The sequence below is a fragment of the Triplophysa rosa genome, linkage group LG23 (genome assembly GCF_024868665.1).
Source record: "Triplophysa rosa linkage group LG23, Trosa_1v2, whole genome shotgun sequence".
In the NCBI taxonomy this organism is placed as follows: Eukaryota; Metazoa; Chordata; class Actinopteri; order Cypriniformes; family Nemacheilidae; genus Triplophysa; species Triplophysa rosa.
The window spans coordinates 3,504,618-3,518,521 of record NC_079912.1 but is presented as its reverse complement, the minus strand read 5'-3'; the positions used below and the strand labels follow the sequence as shown (position 1 = coordinate 3,518,521).

The following is a 13,904-nucleotide window of genomic DNA, read 5'->3' as shown; positions in this document are numbered from 1 at the left end:
ACATGTATATTAACAACATAATTTAAAGCCTGTTGCTGTTGCATAGTTTTAAAACTATTACCTTTACCTTGCTTTATCACAAAAAAGTTTGACGTTGACGTTTTTTTTAAAATCTTGAACATTTTTAAGATCTTAATGTGATTGATGTTGATTCATAAGCATCTAAGTGACATAAAAAGCATGGCACAACTTTAGCAAACGTCATTTTTTTGTGGCCTGAAATATCTATATCATATTTTGAAACAAATAATATAATATAATTATAACAGACTATGCAACACATTGACAGCTATTTATGTTTTCTTTATGTCAGAATTCCTGAAATAAACAGTGAAAATTTAAATAAGGAAGCTTTATTAATAATATGTTAAAAAAGCACATACGGTCTCTTTTGTTCATGCACCTTCACTACTCTATATTATGTGCATGAATTCATCAGGGGAAACATGGAGGACTATGACAATGCCAGTGTGACAACTTCAAAAAGTAATTAAAGAGATTTGTTACTGGGAGATAATTGAAATCCACTAGTGTAAGAGTGTGCGGGATGAATAATATGAAATGTGGAATTGGTGGGGATAATTATGTGTCATTCTGCTTTTGGCAAAATCATTATTTGCTTATTTCTCAAGTGGTGGCCAATTATCACTTGTAAATTTCCATGCGGGACATGTGCAAAAAAAAAAAACTGTGCAGGAAAAAGTTTTATCCATTCAAAAATGACTAAACATAAACAAAAGTTAAAACCGAGAAAAAAAAACTTAAATGACACATTTAAAATATCTGGTCAGTTTTACCATCTTCCTGTTGGAGAAATTGATTTGAAGACAGTGGGGGAAAAGCAAATGGTTTTTAAATAAGTTACAATTAGATCAGCATTAATCTCAGCGGTGCAAATGAATGTGTGGCTTTAGGGCTTGTTGGATGTTAAAGCAGATTTCTAAACTCTGCACCAGATTGGAGTGTGTCCTGCTCAACTTTAATTGCTCTGTCACATAGGATGAAAAACATTTCCCACTTACACTGCCGTGTTTAAAATGATGTTTAATGTGTTGTGAATCTGTACACTCTGTTCATATGTATTCCAGTGTTTATCGCCGTAATCTGTTCCGATCAGAGTTCATTTACATACAGGCGCGATTTAAATACTGCACATACACATTTCTACGTCAAAGTGTCATAAAAAAAATCCAAACACAAGCTCTGAAAAGATTTGAAATTAATAAAAAAAAGATGGAGGACATTTTATTCATATTACATTTTTATTTGTTAAAAATGTATATAGTAAACCATTTTAAAGCCTCATTCATATCTTCTATACATCTTTATTTATTGTTTGTTTATTTCACAATGGGTTTTTGTACAGCTGCTTTGTAACAATGCAAAATTGTCATAATAGCAGCTGGCCACAATTGCCGTATATGCTCACTATGCATTAACACAATTTTGTTGGGAAACTGCTAAATATTTTCATGAAAGAATAAAGATATTCCACAGAGAGTAACCCCTAAAACATCATAGCCTGGCAAGCTTTTACACAATTGAACCTTTTCATGCATTTCTTGTCATATTCGAGTTTTAGTGCATGCTAAGAAGCGTGCGATCCTCATTTACGTTTTTAATTTCTCTTGTCCTATTTTCTATCTCTTGTGTTTGAGCCATCATGCTGTGTGCAATGTATTTATGATGATTTGCATATTCATACGCACGCCAAACCTCGAACACTTTCACATAGCATGCATGAAAATGCCATTTTGTTGGAAAGGAAAACATTGTTTCTCTCGGGTTCTGGGTTGGGGGTGGTCAATGAAAGTATTTTAATGTGACCTTCATCAGGCATTCATGTCAACTTTTCTATTTATGATTCCAGTTCCTTCCACTCCTGTTGTTCAATTAGCGCTTGACCCCTTTAGCAGCGTTGTAAATTAAATGACATTTTCGTGTCGTTCCATATTTAAAATACTGCGTTAGTTGCGGATCAGAAATGATGATCTTCATTCTGCAGCTAATTTATTCATTTAACAATTTCCCTCCAGAAGTTGTAGCAGAAGGCTGTGGAGCAACCTAAGCAGAAGAAATCCAAGTCGGCTGAATTTCTGATGGGTGAGTCCCGCGTGATGAGTTATTGCTCATAATTTGTGTAAGGATTAATTAACTAATTACAGACAAATGGCTCTGGGCTAAATTTTGCTCTTGCTTGTCAGGGCGCAATTTGTAATTATTTTAATCATTTCTTCTTTTTCTCCTTCATCTTTTTTGCATTCTCTCTTTTTCTCTTCTTCCTCATTCCTCTTCCTGATATGGATTTCTTTTGAACCTCATTGTGTGTCAATCTATAAGTGAATGATGTCTGAAAGGAATTTTCTGTTGTTTTTAAATTTGTTTCAGAGTAATGCACTTGCATGACCTTCTCTTATCATTTTCACATGCATTCTGTCTATTCTCTGCAGCAGAAGGAGAGGAGGAGAGAAGCGTAATGAAGGGTGTGGTCAATCTTGCATTCCAGGAGGAGATGGAGGGTGGAATGCAGGATAGCACCCTTGCAGCTAAGAGTCTGAACGTGGAGCTGCCGGCCTCAGCTACAGTTAGAGGTAAAGCTTCAGTCTTAGTCGTGCGTCCTCCTCTTTCTGTAATGCAAGTCTAGTATCACATTCCAACACAACCTGTCCCAACAGGTATTTAAGATGATACAGTACTGCAGTCAATTTCAGGATGTTGCACAGTACTTTCAATAGATGACAGTCTAAGGATATTAGAAAGTTTATCAAACCAGCAGAATTTAGCATCTAGACATCCTATCTAGAAGTAGTTGATGTTATCAGGGTTAAAGTGTCCATGGATTTTAGTGTAAAATGTAAAAAACAATGTTGAATTGTGTTTTTTTAACAATTTCCACAAAATCTGGTTTGTAAACATTCATTACAGTTCTATTGCTTCTTTACAGGCAAATAAATTGCAGCTCTGAATTTACCCTACTTGCCAAATGTTTAAAAAAGAGAAATATGCTAGAAAAAAGTTTTTTCTTTAATTTGCAGTGCATTCTGGTGGTCAAAATGTAACCAAATTGTCAAATTATGTTCAGTTTGTGCACAGTGAAATATGCCACAAAAACTCCCTGCTGATTTGCTTAAACCACAACCCATTACTCAGAGACCCTGGTCACATTTATCAGTTGACTTTGTTACTGATCATCCTAATTCCAATGGGTTCACCACCATTTCAGTAATGTTAGACAGAGCAAATGGTCAAGTAGAAAGGCTCAATCAAGAACTAGGATGCCACCTGAGGTCATATTGAAGCCCTGAAGAGCAAAGGTGGAGTGAATCACAAACTCCTCTACTGGACTAACCCCTTTTCAATGTGTCCTTGGCTATTAAGTGGGTGTGGGACAGTGCTCATGTCAGGCTTAAGCATGCCACCGAGCTCAAAGAATTCTATCTGACTGCAGGAGGCGTCCCCACCCCAACCAGCCAGGCCGAAGAGTTTGGTTAAGATCCTCATCTCCGGCTGCCCAGCTGGAAGCTCAGCCCAATTTCATATACAAAAAAATTAACCATGTGACATGAAAACGGAACTGCAACCTCCCTGCATTCAAGGAGAAAATTGTTTACCTCATATTATGATTGTTTGCCTGCTTGTTGGATTTATGGTTAAATTACCTGTCTGTGTTTGACGTTTGTGTTTTGGATAGTGCTGTAGTACTCGAGTCCGGTCTCGGACTCGAGTCCGGACTCGAGACGTTTTTTAATGGTCTCGGACTTGTCTTGGACTCGTTGGTATTTGAACTCGGACTTGTCTCGGACTTGGTCATTGGTCTCGAAAATGTACTAGTCGGTATCGTCCGAGTCCAGCGATATATGTTTTATTTTCTCCTTCAAAACAAAACATTGATAGAGCAATATTCTTGTGAACCGAAAACAAATGATCCGAAAACTGTTGCCGACTCTCGACTCTATAACGAGAGCTGCGCGTGCTCATAAGTTCTCTTTTCACACAGCAGTTCAGTTCAGTGTGTGCTGTTGTTGTAACTAAATAACTCAGGTATATTGGTTCAAGTCCGCGGGACTGTCATGCACGCCAGAAAGTGAATAACTGAATTAATTTGTGGATAATATTAAGTGTTTACGGGAGACGCTAAACGGGAACGATTCAGCTGAACTGGTTCCACCGGTTCACTAAAAAGAAAGAAACGGTTCAAATGAACGATTAGTCCGAGGCGCGAACCAGTGTCAATCATTCATCAGGCACGATGTCAGCGAGCAGCGGCATAATACAGATTGGTTTTACAAACCATAATAAATGTATCGACAGTGCGCTTAAAAGGAAACTTTTTGCAACAAAACTTTCCCCGAAACATGTGGGACAACATCCAATATCGTAAGACACCTGCAAAGGCATCACAAAGAGAGGTAAGTTAATGCCATGTTTCAGAGTTAGCATTGCATTTGAGTATTTTAGAAAGTTTGGAAAGTAGGGCTTAAAGATAAGATTGATCGTATTTTTATTGTCATTGTGATGAACATGTTATTTAAGGATGGGCACCGACGTGCTTATAAACGAGCCGTTGAGCCTCTGCTCTTTCAAGCGGCTCCTCTATCGAACACGCACGTGCACGGGCAGGCGCGCGCACGCACGCACGCACACACACACACGCGCACAAAAGTGTTCATTGCTGCACAACCTTGCTGTTAGGAGGGCTGATAAAAAAGTTCCTTAAAAAAGTAATAAACAGTTACACTTCGGCTTTGTGACTTTAGTGCTATACCTATATAGTAAAAATAAAATGACCTTATTTTATCTGCTTTTTGATCATTACAAACAATAATGAAAATGATTATCTTAGAATAGAAGATACGCTGTCTCTTGCATCACATACATTATCAATAGTTAAGTATGTGGTCTTGTAGTCATGATTTTTTTCTGTCTCTGTCTAGACTGTCTCAATTGGACTCGGTCTTGACTTGGACTCGAACCTCTTTGGACTCGGACTTGACTTGGACTCGAACCTCTTTGGACTCGGTCTCGACTAGTCCTGGTCTTGGACTTGTCTTGGACTCGACAATGGTGGACTTTACTACAGCCCTAGTTTTGGATTGTATTGATCAAACTTCTGCACTATGGATTGTACTTCGACTCCAAATTTGAGTTCATTACAGTCCTACAGGATCTTCTCACAACGCAGTAAATCAACAACAGAGAAAGATAAAAAAGAATATTCACTTTGAACAAGACTTCAGCCTCCTTATCTTAGAAGAGGTTATTACAGGAATAAACGTCAATAAACCACAATCAAGCACATTCTGCTATTTTTATACTAAGTAGTTTGTGTCAATAATGTGAAATAGAGTATCAGCTGCAGTAGACCATTAAAGTAAGCTCAGAAGTCAACTTACTTTACACAACCATATGTAACACTGTGCACATATTTACACTCTGGCTCTGGTTTGTTCGTGAGTCAGATTTTAATAGTACATTAAGATTACTGTTGGTTAAAAACCATTTAAAATATAATATTTAGAATAGGACTTTTTAATGTGGATTGCAGTTTTTTGTGTCTCACTCTATAATTCATTATAAGATGTGTTTTGCATTTATCATCCTAATAATGTACGAGTTGAAATGAAAGTACAAAGAAAGCCAGAAAAGTGTGAGTGGAGTGTAGATTTCAGATGACTGCCATCTCTGTGCTGTTGTGAAAGCTCACAGAGCATTGGAACCAACATGTAGTGTGTTTTAGCTGCAGGCATATTCCCGCATGTAAATAATTCAAATGATTATCAAATTCAAGCTGAGATCAAACCCTAGCCTTCGCCTGGGCATAATTTCAAATGTGTTCCTTAGATAAATACTACATCAACTTCAATTCACACTGAAAAAAAATAAAAGAACATAATTTTGTTCTTAAGAAAATATGTTTTTGTAAGTTCTGTTTTTGTAAAAGCATGTAGTTGAGAAAATATTTACTCAAACATTAGAAAATTGCATTTTTCCCCTAATTTTATTTTGGACATTCTCTTAACAGATATGCAGTCACTTATACGCAGAATTATTCTAGAAATGTCAGTCTGTATTACAGAGTTGCATTGTTGATAGTGTGCATGGAGAACCGAGGAGGGTTTCATAAAGAACAAGAAACACTGAAAGATGGCTAGAACATGTGTTTAAATAAAATATATGACAATTCAAAGACACAAATATGGAGACAACCAACATTATGCAAAAACAAAAACAGAAGCCAAATATTTTAAATGGTGCAAAAAAACCTGTGTATTAAGTATGTTGTTTGTTGCCAATGTCTCACATCTCAGTTACATATATCAGAAAGGGGCATTTAACATTGAAAAAAGAATGGGAAAATCATTAGGCACAGTTAATAGAGCCTAATGCATCTCAGAGAGGCAGTATGTATTTTAGTATGCAAGATACGTTTTATGCACATTTAGAATATGCACTACAATGATCTACCTGAAAAAAAACTGCTTTGTGATACTATAGCTGACAGGTAAAGTTGTTGGTTTTACACATCCACTATAGTTTTCCCCATTCAAGTACAATGGATGGGAGCTGTTCTTGTATGCCTATTCCAACGTTGAAAACAATTCCCCGGGGGGTGTTATTAAGATGGTTGCTGACTGAACTGACTTACTAGACTTTTGTCAGAAATATTTTATTAAAAAGGAAGGACCACAGGTTGCTCTGTCGTTTTGAATCACTGTCAGTGTGAGCACCCTTTTCCGGTCACCATTAGTGTCAATTAAACAGTGTAAAAATTAGATTTTACCAAATTAGCTCTTTTTATAGATGAAGATTGCTCAGATGCATCTTCTGCAGCTCTTCAAGTCACGCAAGTCAAGACACGCCAGAACTGTGTTTGTGATGTCCATGGACGTCCCCCGCTGAACACCACATGTAGGTGTTGAATAGTGAAGAGGAGAGAGTGGCTGTTTAATAGAAATAACCCCTCTAGCTGCTGGCTTTCCATAAAACTCTGGCAAAAAGCTTTGATGCCCAAAGGTCAGCAATTGCTAATAAGAAGTCAATGTGATACAGCGTAAGCTCTGTGGCCCCGTCTCTCACCTCTTCTCTCTTTCACTCTGACCGGTGACCCGGGAGCACTCTTAGGGTATTGTCTTTGAAATCCGCTGCTCTTCGTCTTGTACGCATTTCTTATTAGTTCTTTTGAACACAGGTAACATATGGCAGGTTGTGTTTAAGAGATTGCCTACTCTGACCTTTCCTAGCATGCTAATTAGGCCCCTGAGCAGCGTCGGGCTCGGGTGAGCACAGCTCAGGGAAACCAGGCAGAGCAGGGCCTTGTCAGGTAGCCTGCACCAGCCAGCAAGAGTGGTGTGAGCTTTCAAAATTAACATTTTCGCTTCATATGCTTCTAATAATGACTAACCTCACCCAGCTCACCAGCCATCTATCCCCCTCACGCTGTCTTTTCTCTCTTTCGCCTGCCTGGACTTTCCACAGGAAATGAAGGTCCCCAAAATTACTTTGACCCCTCGTCGGCGGTGGAGGGTGACCCAAGGCGGTGCAGGATGTCTGGGGTCGGAGACAGAGATGAGCTGGAATTAAGTATGCCATTTTTTCTGGTAATAGGCCGTCTCAGTTCATTAAAGCGGGGTGAGCGAGATCACTCGCAGCCAGTCAGAACACTGAGTGGGACGGTCTATGTAAATACTTTTACTGATGGGTGATGAGATAGGGCGGCGCGGTGGCTGTCATTGCTGAAGGTCACCTATCATTGGTCAGTTCCATTTGCGCTCCCTACGCTTCCCTTAACTTCTCTTAAATGGAGGGGTTCCTTCCAATAGTGCTACACACACCTCAGCATGTCTATTAAAAGCATGCTCTGGGGAGCAAAGTCATATGCATGTTATAATGAAACATGGCTATTAACGTGGCTATCTTTTGGACATTGCCGTCGTGTAATATTCCACAATCCTCACAAACCTTTGATAATGACACTCCAGAGGTGGAGACACCTTCAATGATATTTTGCATGAATTTCATTGCCGTCGAATGACTTACAGTGGGCTTACTCGCATGTTATTATTAGCTCTGAGCTATAATCATTTAATGTAAATGAAGGTCAAGAATTAGTGTCAGTGGTTGGAAATTTCATGCCATGTATTCCTTTATGTTTCATTTGGACTTTGCAATACAAGAAATCAGTCAGTAAGAGGTGTTCAAGAGTACAGCAATAACGTTCATCTGTTATAATGTTGCTGAGCTTTGATTTCCCCCCCCAGAGTTTATGAATGAAGATGAGAAAAATCTTTATGAGAAACTTTCAGAAATGCTTCAAGAAGAGGACACTTCCACCGTCATTGATTTACCAGGTAATATATGAAATTATTGTAAACTTTGATGAGTGGTCAGGGCTGGTAACCAAGTGATTAATAACTTAATAATAACTTAGTAATAAGTTATCAGAAATCAGAAAGAGCTTTATTGCCAAGCGTGCTTTACACACACAAGGAATTTGTCTTGGTGACAGAAGCTTCCAGTGCACATATAGTTGAAAGTGACAAGACATGTAACAAAAAAGTAAAAAATAAATATGTAAATACAGTACACTTTTGACAAAAGACAATATATGACAAAGGCAATATATACTGTTATGACATTATAGTGATATGTATGTGCTTAACTATCTATTCTCAACCATGCATCACAACTGTTTTATGAAATGTCTGCCATGACACTGTTTTCAAACATTAATCTCATGGTTTGTACTATGCTATTCACAAAACTAGATATGATCTGAACTATACTTACCACTATGTCAACAAGATTTGACTCTTTGTTTATAGGAGAACCTTCTGAGGCAAATTTGCATTTAAATAAAACACACAACATCAACCTACCCATCTGTAACCTCAGTGCGAAGAGATAAAATCTTCAACACTTAACCACTGAGCTCTAAGGCCTACATGGAGCTTGATGTCCTGTGTGAGGTTCATAATTGTGCGTGACTGCAGCATTTGTCCCATTAGCAAAGTGTTGGATAAAGACTCTCGCCCAAGTACAGCAGAACATCTCTGGGCTTATGCAGCTATTGTTTTTGTGTAAAATGCTCTCGATGGATCGGCTGAGGTTGTAATTGGTTTGCCAGAGCATCGCTGGGTTTAGGCCTACTGGTACACATGAATAATTGGTTAGCCGTCTAACACTCAAGTTGATTGTTGTGGATTTGGCTGGAGCAGATAGATTAGCCTCTCTAATATTGTCTTAAAATGCTCATAAAATCCCTCAAAAAAGCAGAAGGTAAGTGGATATAGGATTAGCACAAGCACAGTAGAAGAAAGATCATGGCCAGCATCCATCCATGACGCTTTACTAGAGTCACAATAGACTTGAGACAATTGCCTGCATACCGTCTTCTACCGCCACCACAGTGTAGTAATACTCTTGACTTCTCCACACTCTTTACAGCTTTTTTTGTTTAAGGATACCGTGAGCATTAGTCGCTGAATAGACGCAGTCCAGTATTCCGTATTCAAAATTAAAACGAAAGCCAAATGTCTTTTTCTTTCAGTGCCAGACAACATTTGGAAAAAGTGAATTTGAGAGTTTGTGTAATAAACTCTGACCCTACACAGTAAAAATAAAAGGTGCCTCAAATATCCTGTTGTGTACTCAAAGAACCTTAAACTGTATTTTAAGTGCTCCAAAGCTCTTTTTCTCAATAAAAAGGTTATGGTGGAACCATCTATAGTCTTTGTGGTTCTTCCAGGAACCTAGAAGATTCTTGAATAACCCCATATTCAGTTGTGAAGTTCTGGAGTCACCTTTTCACTACACTGGGACCTCAAAGTGCTTTGTGGGTTATTGAAGGAACTCAAATTCTAAAAAATGGTTCTTGTAAGATCTGTAAACTTGTAAGTGGTTCCTGGAGAATCTCTCTTGTACAAGACAGTATCTAGAGGAACCCCACAAAATTCTGCATGAAATAGGGTTTTTAGTGTCTGATCATTTTGATGTTTTATGAAAATAAGAATAGTCCAAAGTTTGGTTTTTGGCCCCTGCTAAGTGAACACACATTTTAAAATCATGCACATGATTAGAAAAGGCTAAATGTTATTTTGAAAAAATTCAGCAAGCTTTTTGATTATTTTATAGTTCTTACTATTTGTATTATATGATTAATTATATTAATATATTATAAATAAACATTTTTTATTCTATAAGTAGATCCTCAGTCACTGAAATCTTTTGAAAATGTAAACGTTGTTGTGCTTTCCATCCCAACAAACTGCAGCTGCTCTGTGTTTATTGTGCAGTCTCGCCCTCCACAGTACTGTGGCGCTGTTGGCCCAATGTCGCAGCGTCAAGGCATATGCCATGTGGCGCTTTCGGTATGTGTGTTTAACTTTTTCCAGCTCTGCGCAGACCGATCACCTTATGACAAAAAGCATACGGACTTAGAATAACATCTCTAAAGCATACAGAGCAGTCAGTTCACAAATAGCTCTCACTGTGCTTTGATGTCGCCGATCCGTCTGCGATCAAACATGAGTGGCACGAGTGTTCACCGGTGTTGTTCCGCTCGCGCGACAGGCGGGAATTCAAAATAACGGATCGCAACAACCTCTGGACTGTCCCATTGGATGAAAGTAAAGTCAAAATATAAAAATAACTTAAATATACTAACTATATACTATTTATATAAATGTATACTCTGACACGTCTAATTGTATGGCCGCTTTTGGCTGTTTAAACCATTTATTTACACAGTGTAGGCAGCGCATGTTTTAGCCGAGATGCTAACGAATATAAGTTAAGACGAAGCTTGTGGGGCTAACGTTAAATGGATAACGTTAGTGTTAAATGACAAACAATGACTTTTAGCCACTTTTAGCTATTATGTTCACTTTTAGTGAATGTATAGCTCTTTTTTAACTTATTGATGTTTGTGTTGAATGGTTTTCCCACCCATGTTACATAAATTGTCTGTAATTAAATATTTTTATCATTCAGTTCTGTTTTTATCCTTTTAACTCAGAATTTTCAGTATTTTCCAGTTGAGCAGCAAAAAAATGTAAGTATTATATTTATTATTATATTTTCATTAGTATGTTATTTGTTATATTTGCACATGTAAAAATACTCATTGACAATGGAAAATCTGAATAAAGTGGATTATTACAGTTGTTGCTATAAATAGCCTATTGTACTCCTTAACCATAGACCAAAACAGTGACTTCCATGCATTGTAATATTTTGTTTATTGTTACATTTGTAAACCAATTTGTGACATGCTAAATGATTAAATTTAATGTTTTATAAGACGTTATCTAAATCCCTCTTTTTGGCCTCCATATGTCTTATTCGCAGGGGCAACCAAGGCCAACAGACCCAGCCCACCCTGATGCTCATCCTTGCACTGCCTGGGACACCTAAGGCCAACAGGCGCAGCTCCTGTTCTCTTTTTACCATAAATACATATCTACTTTAGCAATGCAAAATTGTGAAATGTACTATAGAAATAATTTTTACTTTAGCTACATGGATCCTCACACCACCTGGTAATAGCAGGAAACCCATTTGGAGAGAACAGCATTGTTTTCCTCTAGCTCGCAAGGATTTGCGCAAATTACAACTTTACCATGGGTGTAGGCCTTGCTATGAGAGACTACTTTTTTGCTGGACTTTTTTACAATTGTACATTTGTACAAAGTACCTGAAATATTTCTGTATGTACAGTATATTTAAAATTAAGGCAAATTATTTGGTTAGTTTTGTTAAGATAAAGACTTTTCATTTATAACAATATCACCAACACAATATTAATTATACATGTGATTTCATGAATTTAGGATGGTAATGTTCAATATTGACCATTCTGTAAATATTTATTCAATGTAAATTGTTGTTGTTTATCAATAAACTGTTGTATTTGATTTAGTATTTCTGCTTATTAAAATATTGTGAATAGCAAATATAAACTGTGAAATGGTGCCTTGAAACACCCAAGATGGTTCCAGACCATTTTAATAAAAGGGATCCCCAAGAAGCATTGAGGGTTCCTCAGAGAACCACCCTTCATTAAGCGGTGCCTTGAGTTTCCCCTGAGGGTTCCGCCGGCGTGGCAATGTGAAGAACCCCAAATGGTTCCTCAAAGTACCTTTAATTTTTACAGTGTATGTTGTAAAACTCTAGTGAGCTGTCTTACTGTGCACTGTCTACATTTGTTGAATAAATGTGCACTGTATATTAACTTTTATAAACATTTTTGTTATCCGGTGTATACCTCATAGGTTTTGGAACAGTGCTCCGGTATTTCAAATCTTTGCACTTTGACCATTCATGATCCAGATGTTTCCCCACCGAAGGGAACAAAATCACATTAGGGCTTCATTAGATCTACTTGCTTTGATTAACTCGCTACTTTAATTAAATCCTATTTCAGTGTAATTTGGTTCAAATAATGAATGTGTCTACAGCTCTGACATTCTGCCTCTGATTTCTGTTTGTGATGTGTATGATTGGCCATGATGTACAGTCATAATCGCATGCATCTCCTGTAGCTCCATTGGCACAGCAATGCATTGTTAGGGCAAAAGGCATGGCTTTTATCCCCAGGGAACACAGATACTGATTAAATGTATTGTCTTAAAAGCACTGTAAGTTGTTTGAAATTTAAGCATTTGCTGAAAATCAAATGTGACCATGGCACCCATAGTACTGTAGATGTGCTGTTTCATGTTTTTTTTTTCTGTCAATAGGTACAGTGATGTCTGCGCATGAGGTTGAGGAAGCTGAACCATCGGGTGGATGGAAAGATCAACCAAGAGCCGAACAGCTGGAGAGACGAACAGAGGTCATACCTCACTACATTGAGCAGCTCAGAAAGCATGTGCAGAAAGACATGATCCCTGTGGGCAGACCTGCACTGGCACAGGTTAGAGTTCCACATCATTGCCACATTTGAGTCCTTAAGCAAAATCACTTGACAACAATATCTTTATATAGTATTATTGTTAGAGTTTTAGTTGTGTTTTATAATACCACTCAAACAATACATTCTTAAAAAAAGGTGCTTCAAAAGGTTCTTCGATGCTAAAGTAGAACATTTTGGTTCTATAAAGAACCTTTAAAATCTGAAGAACCTTTCTGTTTCACAAAATGTTCTTTGTGGCGAAAAAAGGTTCATCAGATTATAAAAAAGTAAGAAAGAGAGGGTTCTTTAAAGAACCGTTGACTAAATGGTTCATTGTGTAACCAAAATGGTTATTCTATGGCAATGCTGTGAAGAACCTTTTCAGCACATTTATTAGCACCTTAAAGCAATGAAAACCTAGCTAGAATCAGCTCTCTTCATTTTCATTTTCTGTTGCTACAAAAGGTTCTTCACAGCGATGCCATAGAAGAACCATTTTTGGTTCCACAAAGAACCCAAATGTTCTTTTTTCATGTCTTAAGCCTGGCTCAGACTACAGGAGTTTTAAAATCATGAAAGATTTAAAATTCTGATTGAAGCACACACATAAGGAGAATCTTAACAGATTCTCTTATTTAAAATCTTAAACCTAGCTCAGACTACAGGAGTTTTAAAATCCGGAAAGATTAAAAATCTGGTTGCAGCACACACATAAAAAGAATCTTGACAGATTATTTTATTTAAATCCTTAAACAAGCTCACACTCATCAGTGTACAACTAAATTACACATATTTTACATATCCATAGGATATGCCGTTTTGTAAAAGGAGCTAATAGTAACCGTTTTAATGGGTTTACTATTTTTAGATGTTGACATCACATCTACATTTGAATATCTTTTTCAAGCACTACAAAAATAGGTTTGCCCTTTGCAAACTTGAATTTATAAATGTGAAATGTCCAGATAAGAAAACGTTGGGGGGTAAAGTTGTGTTTATAAATAAGACTAAA

The 13,904-nt window shown here is 37.4% G+C and overlaps 1 protein-coding gene across 1 annotated transcript in view; it reads left to right on the top strand.

Annotated features, from left to right (window-relative positions):
* Positions 1–446: 446 nt before the first annotated feature.
* Positions 447–13,904, top strand: part of ofcc1 (orofacial cleft 1 candidate 1) — a 98,892-nt gene continuing 85,434 nt past the window's right edge. Inside the window, exons 1-5 of the mRNA XM_057323416.1 lie at positions 447–468; positions 2,451–2,591; positions 7,477–7,581; positions 8,259–8,348; positions 12,738–12,913. Of these exons, the coding sequence (XP_057179399.1) occupies positions 447–468; positions 2,451–2,591; positions 7,477–7,581; positions 8,259–8,348; positions 12,738–12,913 (534 nt within the window). The remainder of the gene's footprint in view (positions 469–2,450; positions 2,592–7,476; positions 7,582–8,258; positions 8,349–12,737; positions 12,914–13,904) is intronic.